Source organism: Physella acuta, unplaced genomic scaffold, assembly GCF_028476545.2.
Source record: "Physella acuta isolate Inbredline_101_S28 unplaced genomic scaffold, ASM2847654v3 ptg001712l, whole genome shotgun sequence".
NCBI classification, from domain to species: domain Eukaryota; kingdom Metazoa; phylum Mollusca; class Gastropoda; family Physidae; genus Physella; species Physella acuta.
Genome location: NW_026733224.1, coordinates 78,395 through 93,927, shown reverse-complemented (window position 1 = coordinate 93,927; position 15,533 = coordinate 78,395). Strand labels below are relative to the sequence as shown.

Below are 15,533 nucleotides of genomic sequence, written 5' to 3'. Positions count from 1 at the left end.
TTTTGAGTTGGCCCCACACATCTAGATCTACATTAAACATTAGTATTAGGTTAGGTCTGCATGCCACTGGGTCTACTAATTAAATTAATTAAACATTATTTTAGGCTATTTAGTCTAGAATCTAAATATAGGATTAAAAAGTTATATAGGCCTAGCCCTAGGCCCTAAGTTTTATTGCCTGTTAAATAAAAAATTATTTTATCATAAAGGCAAAGGTCTCAAATGTTTAATTATTAATTAAAGTTTATAGTCCTGCATGTACAGTATACATGCATATTTTTTAGATCTTGCGAATGACATTCAACTTTTCAAGGTCGTGGCTGGTGATGGAAGTGCCTGTCTGTAAGTGTAATATATGCAGCTACAACTAATTAAGATCTGTTTTCACACACTTTGATTCATAACTTTTAATACCTCTCAATCTCAGTTACATATAAATGAAGAAAATTGTTAACAAGTGTATTAATAACTCTTCTGTTTTTGTAGCCTCTAGAAGAAACATTTTTTCTTTCTGAAATTCTCAACTACAACAACAATAGACATGGAGACTCCTAGTAAAGAGCAAGTAATTAGACTATCACATATTGCTTGTTAAACACAAAGCTCTAAACTTGACATTACTAGCCCGGCTTTAAACTTGACATAACTAGCCCTGCTCTAAACTTGACATTACTAGCCCTGCTCTAAACTTGACATTACTAGCCCTGCTCTAAACTTGACATTACTAGCCCTGCTCTAAACTTGACATTACTAGCCCTGCTCTAAACTTGACATTACTAGCCCTGCTCTAAACTTGACATTACTAGCCCTGCTCTAAACTTGACATTACTAGCCCGGCTCTAAACTTGACATTGCTAGCCCTGGACTTTGTTAATAGATTTTTAAAAGCTCAAACCTTGAATAATTACAGTAAAATTTTCAGTTTAGCTAAAAATGACAATTATTAAAACAGCTTGAATAATTTAGGAAATAACAATTCTAGTCTAAACCCAACCCTAAGAAAAAAAGAGGCTGAAAAAGTTTTTTGGGGTTTTTATTTAAATTTATAAACCAATAATCTATGAATAGAATATATTGTCTTCTCATAAACTTTCAAGATGCTGAGAAAATTGTTAGAGATGAAAAAAGAACTGGCAAAGAAACAGAAAAAACTTGAGGTAAATTTTTTTTAATGTAATGAATCTAAGAAAGACTGGTTGTTAATGAAAATAAGACAATTTATGTTGATGTGTGGTCTTCAGTTTGTTCAGTTTACACACAAAAATATTTCTGCTACAGAAGTGTAAGTGTAAAAGGGCAGCCCAAGTGAGGGCATACGTCAGAGCCAAAATACAGGAGCACGAGATGCAGGAAGAAACGTCATTTGACAGTGCTGGTCAGCATCTTAATTATAGTGAAGTGAGACCTGTTCTTGAGGTGAGACCCACTGATGAAGTGAGACCTGTTTCTGAGGTGAGACCCACTGATGAAGTGAGACCTGTTTCTGAGGTGAGACCCACTGATGAAGTGAGACCTGTTTCTGAGGTGAGACCCACTGATGAAGTGAGACCTGTTTCTGAGGTGAGACCCACTGATGAAGTGAGACCTGTTTCTGAGGTGAGACCCACTGATGAAGTGAGACCTGTTTCTGAGGTGAGACCCACTGATGAAGTGAGACCTGTTTCTGAGGTGAGACCCACTGATGAAGTGAGACCCACTGATGAAGTGAGACCCACTGATGAAGTGAGACCCACTGATGAAGTGAGACCCACTGATGAAGTGAGAACTGTTGCTGAAGTGAAACCCACTGATAAAGTGAGAACTGTTGCTGAAGTGAAACCCACTGATGAAGTGAGACCAGTTGATGATAAGAGACCTACTGATGAAGTGAGACCTGTTGATGATAAGAGACCTACTGATGAAGTGAGACCTGTTGATGATAAGAGACCCACTGATGAAGTGAGACCAGTTGATGATAAGAGACCTACTGATGAAGTGAGACCTGTTGATGATAAGAGACCTACTGATGAAGTGAGACCTGTTGATGATAAGAGACCTACTGATGAAGTGAGACCAGTTGATGAAAAGAGACCCAATGATAGAGTCAACACTACATCAGCCACCAAGTTGGGGCTGAACCTGTCTGTGGCACCACCTTGTTTCTCTATCACAGAATCCTTCCAGATCTCAGGGACTGGCGCTGCTGGTGCCACCATACCAGCTCCAGCCGTTATCCCCACACACGCTTCTCTAACAGATTCAGAGTTTTTCAGGATTTTAGGAATCAGCCAATCAGAAAGATGTATGCATGAAACAGTCTTGGAGCCCTCGGCCAAAAAACAGAAAATTGAGCAACTCAGTTTAGCCAAATCAGCCCATTCAGTGGAGGCTGAGGGTCAGCAGTCTGTTGATTCAGTCAAGTTTCAGCAGTCTGTTGCTTCAGTCAAGTTTCCTAGTCAGCAGTCTGTTGATTCAGTCAAGTTTCAGCAGTCTGTTGATTCAGTCAAGTCTCCTAGTCAGCAGTCTGTTGATTCAGTCAAGTTTCAGCAGTCTGTTGATTCAGTCAAGTATCCTAGTCAGCAGTCTGTTGATTCAGTCAAGTTTCAGCAGTCTGTTGATTCAGTCAAGTTTCCTAGTCAGCAGTCTGTTGATTCAGTCAAGTTTCAGCAGTCAGATGAGAAATGTGCATCCACTATTCCAGAAACTGAAAGATGTCCTAGTGCATTCTTGGATTACACAGAACTTGATGCCATCCCATACTCCCAGTTTGTGTTAGCTGAGGACTTCCTCTCAGAATCTTCCCAGGGCACTCAGCCAACAGCAAGACGCAAGAGAAGTTCGGGTGCGTTGGTAAAGCGCTGCTCTCCAAGACTGGCCAGTTTGAGCTCTGGGACGTCTAGCTCAACTTCTCAGTCCAGCGCAGCACCAGGGGCACTCACCCAGCAGGCCAGGAAATCACTGACCAGCCAGAAGACAGCAGTGGCCAGGAAATCACTGACCAGCCAGAAGACAGCAGCGGCTAGGAAATCACTGACCAGCCAGAAGACAGCAGCGGCTAGGAAATCACTGACCAGCCAGAAGACAGCAGTGGCCAGGAAATCACTGACCAGCCAGAAGACAGCAGCGGCTAGGAAATCACTGACCAGCCAGAAGACAGCAGCGGCTAGGAAATCACTGACCAGCCAGAAGACAGCAGTGGCCAGGAAATCACTGACCAGCCAGAAGACAGCAGCGGCTAGGAAATCACTGACCAGCCAGAAGACAGCAGCGGCTAGGAAATCACTGACCAGCCAGAAGACAGCAGCGGCTGTCCTGTCCATTTTTCAGTTTCTGATAGATGGCGCCACCAAATCAGAACCTGCTCACTTTGAACTGCCTCGACTGTTTGATCCATTCAAGATCAACAAACTAAAGGAGGCTGCACACACCAGACAGATGGCCACAACAGGGGAAGCAGCAAGCAATCTACGGCCAGATGCCACGGCTGGTAGTGGCACAAACCATAGTGTCACTGACACAAACCATAGTGTCACTGACACAAAACATTGTGACACTGATACAAACCATTGTACCACTGACACAAACCATTGCGCCACTGACACAAACCATAGTGTCACTGACACAAAACATTGCAACACTGATACAAACCATTGCGCCACTGACACAAACCATAGTGTCAAATCTGTTGACGGATGCAGCAACCTAACTGGCAAGGCTGAGGAAAATGATGATGGCTTGTGTGAGGCAGACACAGGTCAGATATTTGCCAGAACTCTAGGACGTGAGTCACTTCCTCGCACAGATATCGTTACATCATCCCCTCACACATTACAACCACTGCAACAAATCAAAGATTGTGACATTGTTACATCATCCCCTCACACATTACAACCACTGCAACAAATCAAAGATTGTGACATTGTTACATCATCCCCTCACACAACACAACCACTGCAACAAATCAAAGATTGTGACATCGTTATATCATCCCCTCACACAACACAACCACTGCAACAAATCAAAGATTGTGACATCGTTATATCATCCCCTCACACAACACAACCACTGCAACAAATCAAAGATTGTGACATCGTTATATCATCCCCTCACACAACACAACCACTGCAACAAATCAAAGATTGTGACATCATTACATCATCTCACACAACACAACCACTGCAACAGATCAAAGATTGTGTCACCCCTGTCAGAGGCCAGCAAAGTTCAGTTAACAGAAAGCTGAACAGGAAGTTATTTGGTTTCTCATCCGGCCAATCAAACATCACTTCTAGGTACTTGGTCACCATGTCAGGTAAAGAACAATGTTCCAGAACTTGTCCAGAGAACAGTCAAATTTTGTTCGATCAAGAGCCAAACTTAAATTCAGTAAATCTCAAGTCTCCTAACAAATCCTGCCCCAGCATGGTTGGCAGGAAGAGAAGCAAGTCATGTACAAACAGAACAGTCACTGTCAAGTTGAAAGATGATCCATCCATACCCAAACACAAGACACACATGCACAAGTTGCCAGATAATCCATCCACACCTATAAGTAGGACACACATGGAAAAGTTGCCAGATAATCCACCCACACCTATAAGTAGGACACACATGGAAAAGTTGCCAGATAATCCATCCACACCTATAAGTAGGACACACATGGAAAAGTTGCCAGATAATCCATCCACATCTATAAGTAGGACACACATGGAAAAGTTGCCAGATAATCCACCCACACCTATAAGTAGGACACACATGGAAAAGTTGCCAGATAATCCATCCACACCTATAAGTAGGACCCACATGGAAAAGTTGCCAGATAATCCATCCACACCTATAAGTAGGACACACATGGAAAAGTTGCCAGATAATCCATCCACACCTATAAGTAGGAGACACATGGAAAAGTTGCCAGATAATCCATCCACACCTATAAGTAGGACCCACATGGAAAAGTTGCCAGATAATCCATCCACACCTATAAGTTGGACACACATGGACAAGTTGCCAGATAATCCATCCACACCTATAAGTAGGACACACATGGAATTGACGCCCATACCCAGGGCCCATCCAAGCGATGAGACTCCACCTCTGGCAGGGCATGACAACCTGGCCACACCCACCATTGGGACACCTGGGAAGAAAATATTTTCATTAACATCCACACCAAAGACAGCCAGTAGGGCGAGACTTAGCCCTTTCACAAACAGCAGGGCAAGACTTAGCCCTTTCACAAACAGCAGGTCAAGACTTAGCCCTTTCACAAACAGTAGGGCAAGACTTAGCCCTTGGATCAGACGCAGCTCAAAGCAGCCGCACTCAGTTAAGATAAGCCCCGGAAGTTTGTCTACACTTGGGACAACGCCTGATTCAGCATCATTGACGACAACGCCTGATTCAGCATCATTGACGACAACGCCTGATTCAGCATCATTGACGACAACGCCTGATTCAGCATCATTGACTGTTTCAGACAAAACAACTTCAGGAATTCTCTCTCCAAAAAACCTGACACCTAGGTTCACTGTTGGACCTAGCTCAATCTTTGGAGAGACATATCAAGAATTCAGTGCCCACAATATGTCACATCTAGGAGAGACAGACAGGGACTTGAGAGTCTCCAATATATCACATCTAGGAGAGATAGACCAGGAGTTGAGAGCCCACAATATGTCACATCTAGGAGAGACAGACCTAGACGTGAAAGTCTCCAATATGTCACATCTAGGAGAGACAGACAGAGACTTGAGAGTCTCCAATATATCACATCTAGGAGAGACAGACCAGGAGTTGAGAGCCCACAATATGTCACATCTAGGAGAGACAGACCAGGAGTTGAGAGCCCACAATATGTCACATCTAGGAGAGACAGACAGAGACTTAAGAGTCTCCAGTATGTCAGAAACCTTTTACACTGATGAAAGTTACTTGTCTGCAGCACATGGCAGCTCAGTGTTAAAGGAGCCGTCACTGGGCCATGGGGTTGGGCCATCACTGGGCCATGGGGTTGGGCCATCACTGGACCCTGGGGTTGGGCCATCACTGGACCCTGGGGTTGGGCCATCACTGGACCCTGGGGTTGGGCCATCACTGGGCCATGGGGTTGGGCCATCACTGGGCCATGGGGTTGGGCCATCACTGGGCTCTAGGGTTGGGCCATCACTGGGCCCTGGGGTTGGGCCATGGAGAAAAGCCCCCAAAACCCCCAGCACACCAGTGCAGGTGTTGGAAGACAGCTTGCCCCAGCAACTTCCTGTTGTTTACACGCCCACCAGAAGAATGCCAAGGTCAAGGTCATTTAATTCTCTGTCTGCAGGCGAGGGGCTTCTCAAATTCTCTGGATGCTTTCAGGTACAAATATAGTCATGTAGTCTCATTTAAATTGAAAACTAGTTATAAAAGAGAAAGTATGCCCTTTACTGTTATATTTTAAGGTGTTGTTGAGAATGCCCTTGGAAAGGTTTGTTCCAAAAAATTTCTGCCCCTAAGGGCTAAAAAAGGCACCCCCACCTGAGGGCTCAGAGGAATTAACCATCTTAGATTATTTTGCAAAAACTATTAACTTGGTTTATGCATATAAAAATGAAAGTATGTCTGGCTGTGTGTTTGCCTTCTATGCATTTCTCAGCCTTTGGGAAGTTGTTTCTGCGAGTAAAAATTAAACTTCGAAGGGGCAGGGCCCCAGTAGGGTGTCATTTGGCGTCCAAGCATCCCCTGCGAGCCCTAAGGTGGCTGCATTTATTTTAAACAGAACAATAGTAGTGTGGACAAACTGCGGCATAACAACTCAGATCCAAGAAATATAGCCCTTTTAAATAACTCATTTTAGAAAACAAGATCACTTGTCTGAAAATACAGTTGGTAATGCATGGATATAATCTTTTTAAAGTATTGCATCATCCTGCGCCAACAAGATTACATGTCAGAAAATACAGTTGGTAATGCATGGATGTAATCTTTTTAAAGTATTGCATCATCCTGCGCCAACAAGATTACATGTCAGAAAATACAGTTGGTAATGCATGGATGTAATCTTTTTAAAGTATTGCATCATCCTGCGCCAACAAGATTACATGTCAGAAAATACAGTTGGTAATGCATGGATGTAATCTTTTTAAAGTATTGCATCATCCTGCGCCAGGTCAGGATTCCTAGTGAAAAATAAAATTGGATATTGTGTTTTTTTAGATTAGATAGTTTTGGAAGAACAAAGTTGCTCTGTAGTTATTGTTTTAGTGGCCATATTTGTTGTGAACTCTCTCAGTCAGGTTCACAAGAACCAATCATCAGTCTGCTCTGTGGCCATGTGACCTGCCAGGGTGGAGAGAGGAAAGATTTTCTAGTCAGTGTCCAGGCAGCGGCACTGACAGTGTGGACACAGGACACTGACGTGGGCTGGTCAGTGGAACTGGACTGGAGGCTTTCTCATGTGAGTCTTCTTACCAGATGGTCAGCTTCTGACCTGCTTGCTCAGTCATTATCTCTTCCTTTTGGTCAGTCATTATGTCTTCCTTTTGGTCAGTCATTATCTCTTCCTTTTGGTCAGTCATTATGTCTTCCTTTTGGTCAGTCATTATCTCTTCCTTTTGGTCAGTCATTATGTCTTCCTTTTGGTCAGTCATTATCTCTTCCTTTTGGTCAGTCATTATCTCTTCCTTTTGGTCAGTCATTATCTCTTCCTTTTGGTCAGTCATTATCTCTTCCTTTTGGTCAGTCATTATCTCTTCCTTTTGGTCAGTCATTATGTCTTCCTTTTGGTCAGTCATTATCTCTTCCTTTTGGTCAGTCATTATGTCTTCCTTTTGGTCAGTCATTATCTCTTCCTTTTGGTCAGTCATTATCTCTTCCTTTTGGTCAGTCATTATCTCTTCCTTTTGGTCAGTCATTATCTCTTCCTTTTGGTCAGTCATTATCTTAAAGTTTGAAGAGTTGTGTCTTTAGTTGCAATGATGTGTTGACCAACTTCAGGAGATCCAGTTAGTGCAAGCCCACTTGTTACCTGCAGCAGAGAGACTGGCACTTGTGGCCAGTGGTTGGGAGAGGAACCAGCTGCTCACCTGTCTCTTTACCTATGACTTCAGCACTGAGGACACCCAACGCTTCCACATTCCATTACTTGACTTCAGCACACAATTAAGGTAATACCTTCATTTGTGGAGACATATTTTAATTGATTCTTTTATTTGTTAACACACTTTATAAATGTGATCATTTCATTTGTTAATACACATTTAAAATATGATACATTTATTTGCTATTACTCTTTTTTTATGCTACATCATCTTCTACAACTTTATGTGAATTTCCACAACACATAAAAGGTGACTTTAAGTTAAGTATTATGAACATGTCAAATGTTACCCCCAGCAGATCACCTGTCAAATGTTGTTACCCCCAGCAGATCAAATGTTGTCACCCCCAGCAGATCACCTGTCAAATGTTGTTACCCCCAGCAGATCACCTGTCAAATGTTGTTACCCCCAGCAGATCACCTGTCAAATGTTGTTACCCCCAGCAGATCACCTGTCAAATGTTGTTACCCCCAGCAGATCACCTGTCAAATGTTGTTACCCCCAGCAGATCACCTGTCAAATGTTGTTACCCCCAGCAGATCACCTGTCAAATGTTGTTACCCCCAGCAGATCACCTGTCAAATGTTGTTACCCCCAGCAGATCAAATGTTGTCACCCCCAGCAGATCACCTGTCAAATGTTGTTACCCCCAGCAGATCACCTGTCAAATGTTGTTACCCCCAGCAGATCACCTGTCAAATGTTGTTACCCCCAGCAGATCACCTGTCAAATGTTGTTACCCCCAGCAGATCACCTGTCAAATGTTGTTACCCCCAGCAGATCACCTGTCAAATGTTGTTACCCCCAGCAGATCACCTGAGCATGTTGAACTCTGTGTCATGTCGACCACTCTCCTGTTGCTTGGAGTGACCAGCGAGGCTTCCCATCTTGTGGGGAGGGTGGACTTGGCAGCTGACCACTCCCAGGTTCTGGCTGTCTCTCTCTTTGGGAAACAACGTGGGCGACTTGTTTCACTCGTTGTAGTAGAGGGGATCAAATCTGCAGGGCTGGCTCTCTCAGCCAACCAGAACATTTGTATATGGTGAGTTACAGAACATTTGTATGTGGTGAGTTCTAGAACATTTGTATGTGGTGAGTTCTAGAACATTTGTATGTGGTGAGTTACAGAACATTTGTATGTGGTGAGTTCTAGAACATTTGTATGTGGTGAGTTACAGAACATTTGTGTAGTGAGTTCTAGAACATTTGTATGTGGTGAGTTACAGAACATTTGTGTGGTGAGTTCTAGAACATTTGTATGTGGTGAGTTACAGAACATTTGTATGTGGTGAGTTCTAGAACATTTGTATATGGTTAGTTCTAGAACATTTGTATATGGTGAGTTCTAGAACATTTGTATATGGTGAGTTCTAGAACATTTGTGTGGTGAGTTCTAGAACATTTGTGTGGTGAGTTACAGAACATTTGTATGTGGTGAGTTCTAGAACATTTGTGTGGTGAGTTCTAGAACATTTGTATATGGTGAGTTCTAGAACATTTGTATGTGGTGAGTTCTAGAACATTTGTATGTGGTGAGTTCTAGAACATTTGTATGTGGTGAGTTACAGAACATTTGTATGTGGTGAGTTCTAGAACATTTGTATATGGTGAGTTCTAGAACATTTGTGTGGTGAGTTCTAGAACATTTGTATATGGTGAGTTCTAGAACATTTGTATGTGGTGAGTTCTAGAACATTTGTATGTGGTGAGTTCTAGAACATTTGTGTGGTGAGTTACAGAACATTTGTATGTGGTGAGTTCTAGAACATTTGTATATGGTGAGTTCTAGAACATTTGTATGTGGTGAGTTCTAGAACATTTGTGTGGTGAGTTCTAGAACATTTGTGTGGTGAGTTACAGAACATTTGTATGTGGTGAGTTCTAGAACATTTGTGTGGTGAGTTCTAGAACATTTGTATGTGGTGAGTTACAGAACATTTGTGTGGTGAGTTCTAGAACATTTGTATATGGTGAGTTACAGAACATTTGTGTGGTGAGTTCTAGAACATTTGTATGTGGTGAGTTACAGAACATTTGTGTGGTGAGTTCTAGAACATTTGTATATGGTGAGTTACAGAACATTTGTGTGGTGAGTTACAGAACATTTGTATGTGGTGAGTTCTAGAACATTTGTATGTGGTGAGTTCTAGAACATTTGTGTGTTGAGTTCTAGAACATTTGTATATGGTGAGTTCTAGAACATTAGTGTGGTGAGTTCTAGAACATTTGTGTGGTGAGTTACAGAACATTTGTGTGGTGAGTTACAGAACATTTGTGTGGTGAGTTCTAGAACATTTGTATATGGTGAGTTACAGAACATTTGTATATGGTGAGTTCTAGAACATTTGTGTGGTGAGTTCTAGAACATTTGTATGTGGTGAGTTACAGAACATTTGTATATGGTGAGTTCTAGAACATTTGTATGTGGTGAGTTCTAGAACATTTGTATATGGTGAGTTCTAGAACATTTGTGTGGTGAGTTCTAGAACATTTGTGTGGTGAGTTACAGAACATTTGTGTGGTGAGTTACAGAACATTTGTGTGGTGAGTTCTAGAACATTTGTATATGGTGAGTTACAGAACATTTGTATATGGTGAGTTACAGAACATTTGTGTGGTGAGTTCTAGAACATTTGTATATGGTGAGTTCTAGAACATTTGTGTGGTGAGTTACAGAACATTTGTATATGGTGAGTTCTAGAACATTTGTGTGGTGAGTTCTAGAACATTTGTATATGGTGAGTTGATCAGTGTGGTAAATGTCCATGATTCCTCTCCATTAGGAACACGACCATTGGAGCTGTGTTGAAGAGCATACAGCTGCCCCACTCAGTGCCTTGTTTGTCTGGGCTTGTTGCTGCCAAGGCCAGCTATGTAAGTACTAGAGTTCTAGCCCATGGCATACTCTCATCTATATACTACTCAAGTTGGTTTACAAGTTTGGATATTATTTTTTTTTTTTGTTTGTGTTTGGTTACAGGAGAGAATCTGCACTATGTGTAGAGCTGTAAAATACGTGTTTAGGTAGAGAATAATGTTCTTTTTTACCAAACTGTTAATCACAAATTTATTTAAAGTATTAAAGACGTTAATTAACTTATTGATATATTCATTGGTGGAAACCACTTAAATTAGAAAAGTTCAGAACAATGACTTTATTTATAGTGAAGTCACATGATTTATTTACTTTTTACAACAAACATGGCAGCTATCATGTTGCCTATTCAAAAGTTAAACGAATTATAAATCTAGAATCTACATCAAACCAAAATTAATTAGTTAAAAATAAAAACAATTATAAAAACACAATAAATTATGAGTTTCTTTATTAAACTATTTTAGTCCTTAAATATTTGATTTAAATCTTTGCTTTTAGCTTCAAGGATCATCTAATTTGAGAATACAAGGGATTTATCTATCTAGTTTCTAGAGCTATGGAAAAACTAGACTTGAGCCAGCTGTAATTTTAGCTCTAGCTCTAGAATCTATGCCAATAATGAGTTGCTATACTAAACTATTTCAGGCCTTAAGTATTGTATATAAATCTCTGTTTTGCTATGGAATTGGCTAATTTGGGATAAAATTTAATTTGAAATAATAGGGCCTATTCGCATAACTCAAGTTTCTTAAGCTGACTCTAGATCTAAGTAAAGTATCCCACTAATTCTGCACCGAGATAGCTGAGATGATAGTGTAATAGTTACCATGTGGATGGTACGGGTTCAAGATCCATCGCGCCAATGATACATTTTTTTTTCGTTTATTTTTTTTAGATGTTAACGATAAAGTTGCCTATCGTGACTTGGCGGGACGCGGGGCTAGTGAAATATTCACCTGTTTCTGTGTCCTCAGCATATGAAGGGATAATGTGGTCAGACCCATGCCCTGCCGAAATCTGTGTTTTTAAAAGATAAAAGCATGTTGCCTGAGACTTGGTGGGACACTGGACAGGTGAAGTAGAGTTGGGCAGGTGTAGACTTCACCTGTGATGTCAGCATATGAAGGGATAGTGTGGTCAGACCCAAAATCAGTGTTTTAAAAGACAAAAACATGTCTGAGTTGGCGGGACACTGTAGAGTTGACCTGTTTTTGTGACCTCAGGATAAGAAGGGGTAGTGTTGTCAGACCCATGCTTAGCTGAAATAGGTGTTTTTTAAAAGACAAAAACGTCTGAGGTGTGACGTCTTTATGAATGTGGGGTCTGTTTTTTTTTAATAAGCAACTGTAGGGAGGGTAGGGAAAAGATAAAAATCATCAAATAAACATGACGTCATTTATGGATGACACACAGTTATTTAAGAATAATGAGTAGTCTAGTATTCTACTAAAACTCACTATTTACAAAACATGCTTGTATATCATTTTTTAAATTTTATTTTTGTAGGTTGAGTATCTGCACAATGTTTAAATTAAAATTAATGTTGAGAAAAATGTTCTTTTTTTTCCAAAATTTGTTATCCACTTTTTTAAAGATTTAAATTTAAATAAAATTAATGACATATTCATGTATAGAAACACACTTTTTATTATACAAGTTGAGAAAAAATACTTTCACAAATTGCTTCCAGTAAAAAATAGACTGTTGATTGAAAAATGTAATGCTGTATGAAGCTATATTTTCTAACAAGAATACAATCAATGTATCTAGATCTACTGATTATAATAAACAAGTATCTGGCTATCTTGTATGTGTGTAAACAAGTATCTGGTTATCTTGTAGGTGTGTAAACAAGTATCTGGTTATCTTGTATGTGTGTAAACAAGTATCTGGTTATCTTGTATGTGTAAACAAGTATCTGGCTATCTTGTAGGTGTGTAAACAAGTATCTGGCTATCTTGTATGTGTGTAAACAAGTATCTGGCTATCTTGTAGGTGTGTAAACAAGTATCTGGCTATCTTGTATGTGTGTAAACAAGTATCTGGCTATCTTGTATGTGTGTAAACAAGTATCTGGCTATCTTGTATGTGTCTAAACAAGTATCTGGTTATCTTGTATGTGTGTAAACAAGTATCTGGCTATCTTGTATGTGTGTAAACAAGTATCTGGCTATCTGCAGGGGCTGCTTGTGCTGACTGTAGTCTGGAGTAAAGATGGGGAGGAGGCTGGAGGAATTGTTGCTGTCAACCCAGTCACCTCACAAGCTGTGCCACTCATGGAGTACCCCACCCCCAGCTCCTGGAGAAGGTAGGTCAACATGTCTTTGTGTGGGGGGGGGGGGTGTCTCTATAGGGGATGTGTCTTTGTAGGGTGTGTGTCTGTAGGGGGTGTGTCTCTGTAAGGTGTGTGTCTCTGTAGGGGGGGTGTGTCTCTGTAGGGGGTGTGTCTCTGTAGGGTGTGTCTCTGTAGGGGGTGTGTCTCTGTAGGGGGTGTCTCTGTAGGGGGTGTGTCTCTGTAGGGGGTGTGTCTCTGTAGGGTGTGTATCTGTAGGGGGTGTCTCTGTAGGGGGTGTCTCTGTAGGGTGTGTCTCTGTAGGGGGTGTGTCTCTGTAGGGGGTGTGTCTCTGTAGGGGGTGTGTCTCTGTAGGGGGTGTCTCTGTAGGGTGTGTGTCTCTGTAGGGGGTGTCTCTGTAGGGTGTGTGTCTCTGTAGGGGGTGTGTCTCTGTAGGGGGTGTCTCTGTAGGGGGTGTCTCTGTAGGGGGTGTGTGTCTGTAGGGGGTGTGTCTCTGTAGGGGGTGTGTCTCTGTAGGGGGTGTGTCTCTGTAGGGGGTGTGTCTCTGTAGGGTGTGTCTCTGTAGGGTGTGTGTCTCTGTAGGGTGTGTCTCTGTAGGGGGTGTGTGTCTGTAGGGGGTGTGTGTCTGTAGGGGGTGTGTCTCTGTAGGGGGTGTGTCTCTGTAGGGTGTGTGTCTCTGTAGGGGGTGTGTCTCTGTAGGGTGTGTCTCTGTAGGGTGTGTCTCTGTAGGGGGTGTGTCTCTGTAGGGTGTGTCTCTGTAGGGGGTGTCTCTGTAGGGGGTGTGTCTCTGTAGGGGGTGTGTCTGTAGGGTTAGATAGTAGGAAAAGAATTTTGTTGGGGTGGGAGACCCAGGTTTTTGTTTGTATTCTCAAGGCCCAGTCAAGCAACTGGCATGGCAGCACTTGTTCAGCCACAGCTGTAGACAAAATAGTGGCTTGTAAACTTTCTAAGCCAGCCAATTGCAGAGAGGGAAGTGGGCGGGATGGTCAGAGAATTCTAGTTCCAACTTTACACTTTGACCTCAAATGACCTTTGTTTAACCCCTCAGGCTTGAGGTCAGCAAGAAAGAAAAAGGTCTGATTGGCGCAGTAAGTGACAGAGGTTCCGTGTGTGTGTGGGCCGCCAGTAGTGGGAAGGTCCTGGCCCAGACAAAGTCTGGCATCACCAGCTGTGTGGGTGTGTCTGGCAACAGTTTGGTCACGGGCAGCAGACACGGCTGTTTACATGTCTACAGTCTCTGTGTGCCAGTCTGATCAGTCAAATAAAAATGTGAGAACTTGTAGTTTACATGTCTACAGCCTGTTTGCCAGTCTGATCAGTCAAATAAAAATGTGAGAACTTGTAGTTTACATGTCTACAGCCTGTTTGCCAGTCTGATCAGTCAAATAAAAATGTTATTTAGTTTACATGTCTACAGTCTCTGTTTACCATTCTAATCAGTCAAATAAAACTGTTATTTAGTTTACATGTCTACAGTCTCTGTTTACCATTCTAATCAGTGAAATAAAAATGTTATTTAGTTTACATGTTTATGGCCTAGTAGCCATCCCAGCCAGGCTAGCTTTTGTGAAGAACATCTGTTAAGGACAGTAAATTGTGTGATTATTAGTCATCAACTACTCTAACCACAACCATAAATATAAACAAGAGACCAACCCTCCACACAACCTCAAAACTTCTCCCTTCCCCACACTTCTACACCTAAAATAACCACATAAACACAACCCCTAACTAGTTGATTGGGGGTGAGGTCCTACTATGGCGGGTGAGTAATTGATTGGGGGTGAGGTCCTACTATGGCGGGCGAGTAATTAATTGGGGGTGAGGTCCTACGTGAGTAATTAATTGGGGGTGAGGTCCTACTATGGCAGGTGAGTAGTTGATTGGGGGTGAGGTCCTACTGCAACTGTTGGGGCAGGGGTGTGCATGTAGGATAATTAATGGGGTGAGGATGGGAAATGACCCAGAGTAATTTACAGGTTGTTGTCAACCTTCCAACACACTTCCCCGTCATTTCTCACCACAATCGGCAGTAAATTGATCTCATCACTTCCCAAATATACCAATAAAGTTACGCCCCTTAGCTCAAATGAACAGACTCCCAACATTCAGTTTAACATAAACTAATGTGTGTTTAATTTTGTAACACTTTACATACAGTAACACTTTGGCCTAATATAACAGGAAATTTCAATCTACCCTCAGCTATTAATACACATTCACTCGGATAATTAAAGTAAATTACAAATACACCAACCGAAAAAAGTGCCATAAATAACATTCCTAATTTTTTAGCTTAAAAAATAAA

At 41.7% G+C, this 15,533-nt stretch overlaps 1 protein-coding gene across 1 annotated transcript; it reads left to right on the top strand.

The window, feature by feature from the left end:
* The first annotated feature begins 279 nt into the window (after window positions 1-279).
* Window positions 280-14,773, top strand: LOC131930072 (mucin-2). Its single transcript, XM_059286428.1, has 11 exons — window positions 280-342; window positions 487-565; window positions 1,098-1,157; window positions 1,285-5,225; window positions 5,256-6,333; window positions 7,247-7,411; window positions 7,951-8,120; window positions 8,863-9,096; window positions 10,838-10,928; window positions 13,113-13,240; window positions 14,274-14,773. The coding sequence occupies exons 2-11, from the start codon at window positions 542-544 to the stop codon at window positions 14,476-14,478; spliced, it is 6,096 nt and encodes a 2,031-aa protein (XP_059142411.1). The 5' UTR covers window positions 280-342; window positions 487-541; the 3' UTR covers window positions 14,479-14,773.
* Window positions 14,774-15,533: the final 760 nt, after the last annotated feature.

Bases quoted from the DNA above. Each gene is read 5' to 3' on its own strand.
- LOC131930072 (XM_059286428.1), top strand. From the start codon at position 542: ATGGAGACTCCTAGTAAAGAGCAA. The intron at 6,334-7,246 runs GTACAAATATAG...GAACTCTCTCAG, and splicing joins AATTCTCTGGATGCTTTCAG to TCAGGTTCACAAGAACCAAT. The intron at 8,121-8,862 runs GTAATACCTTCA...TGTTACCCCCAG, and splicing joins GACTTCAGCACACAATTAAG to CAGATCACCTGAGCATGTTG.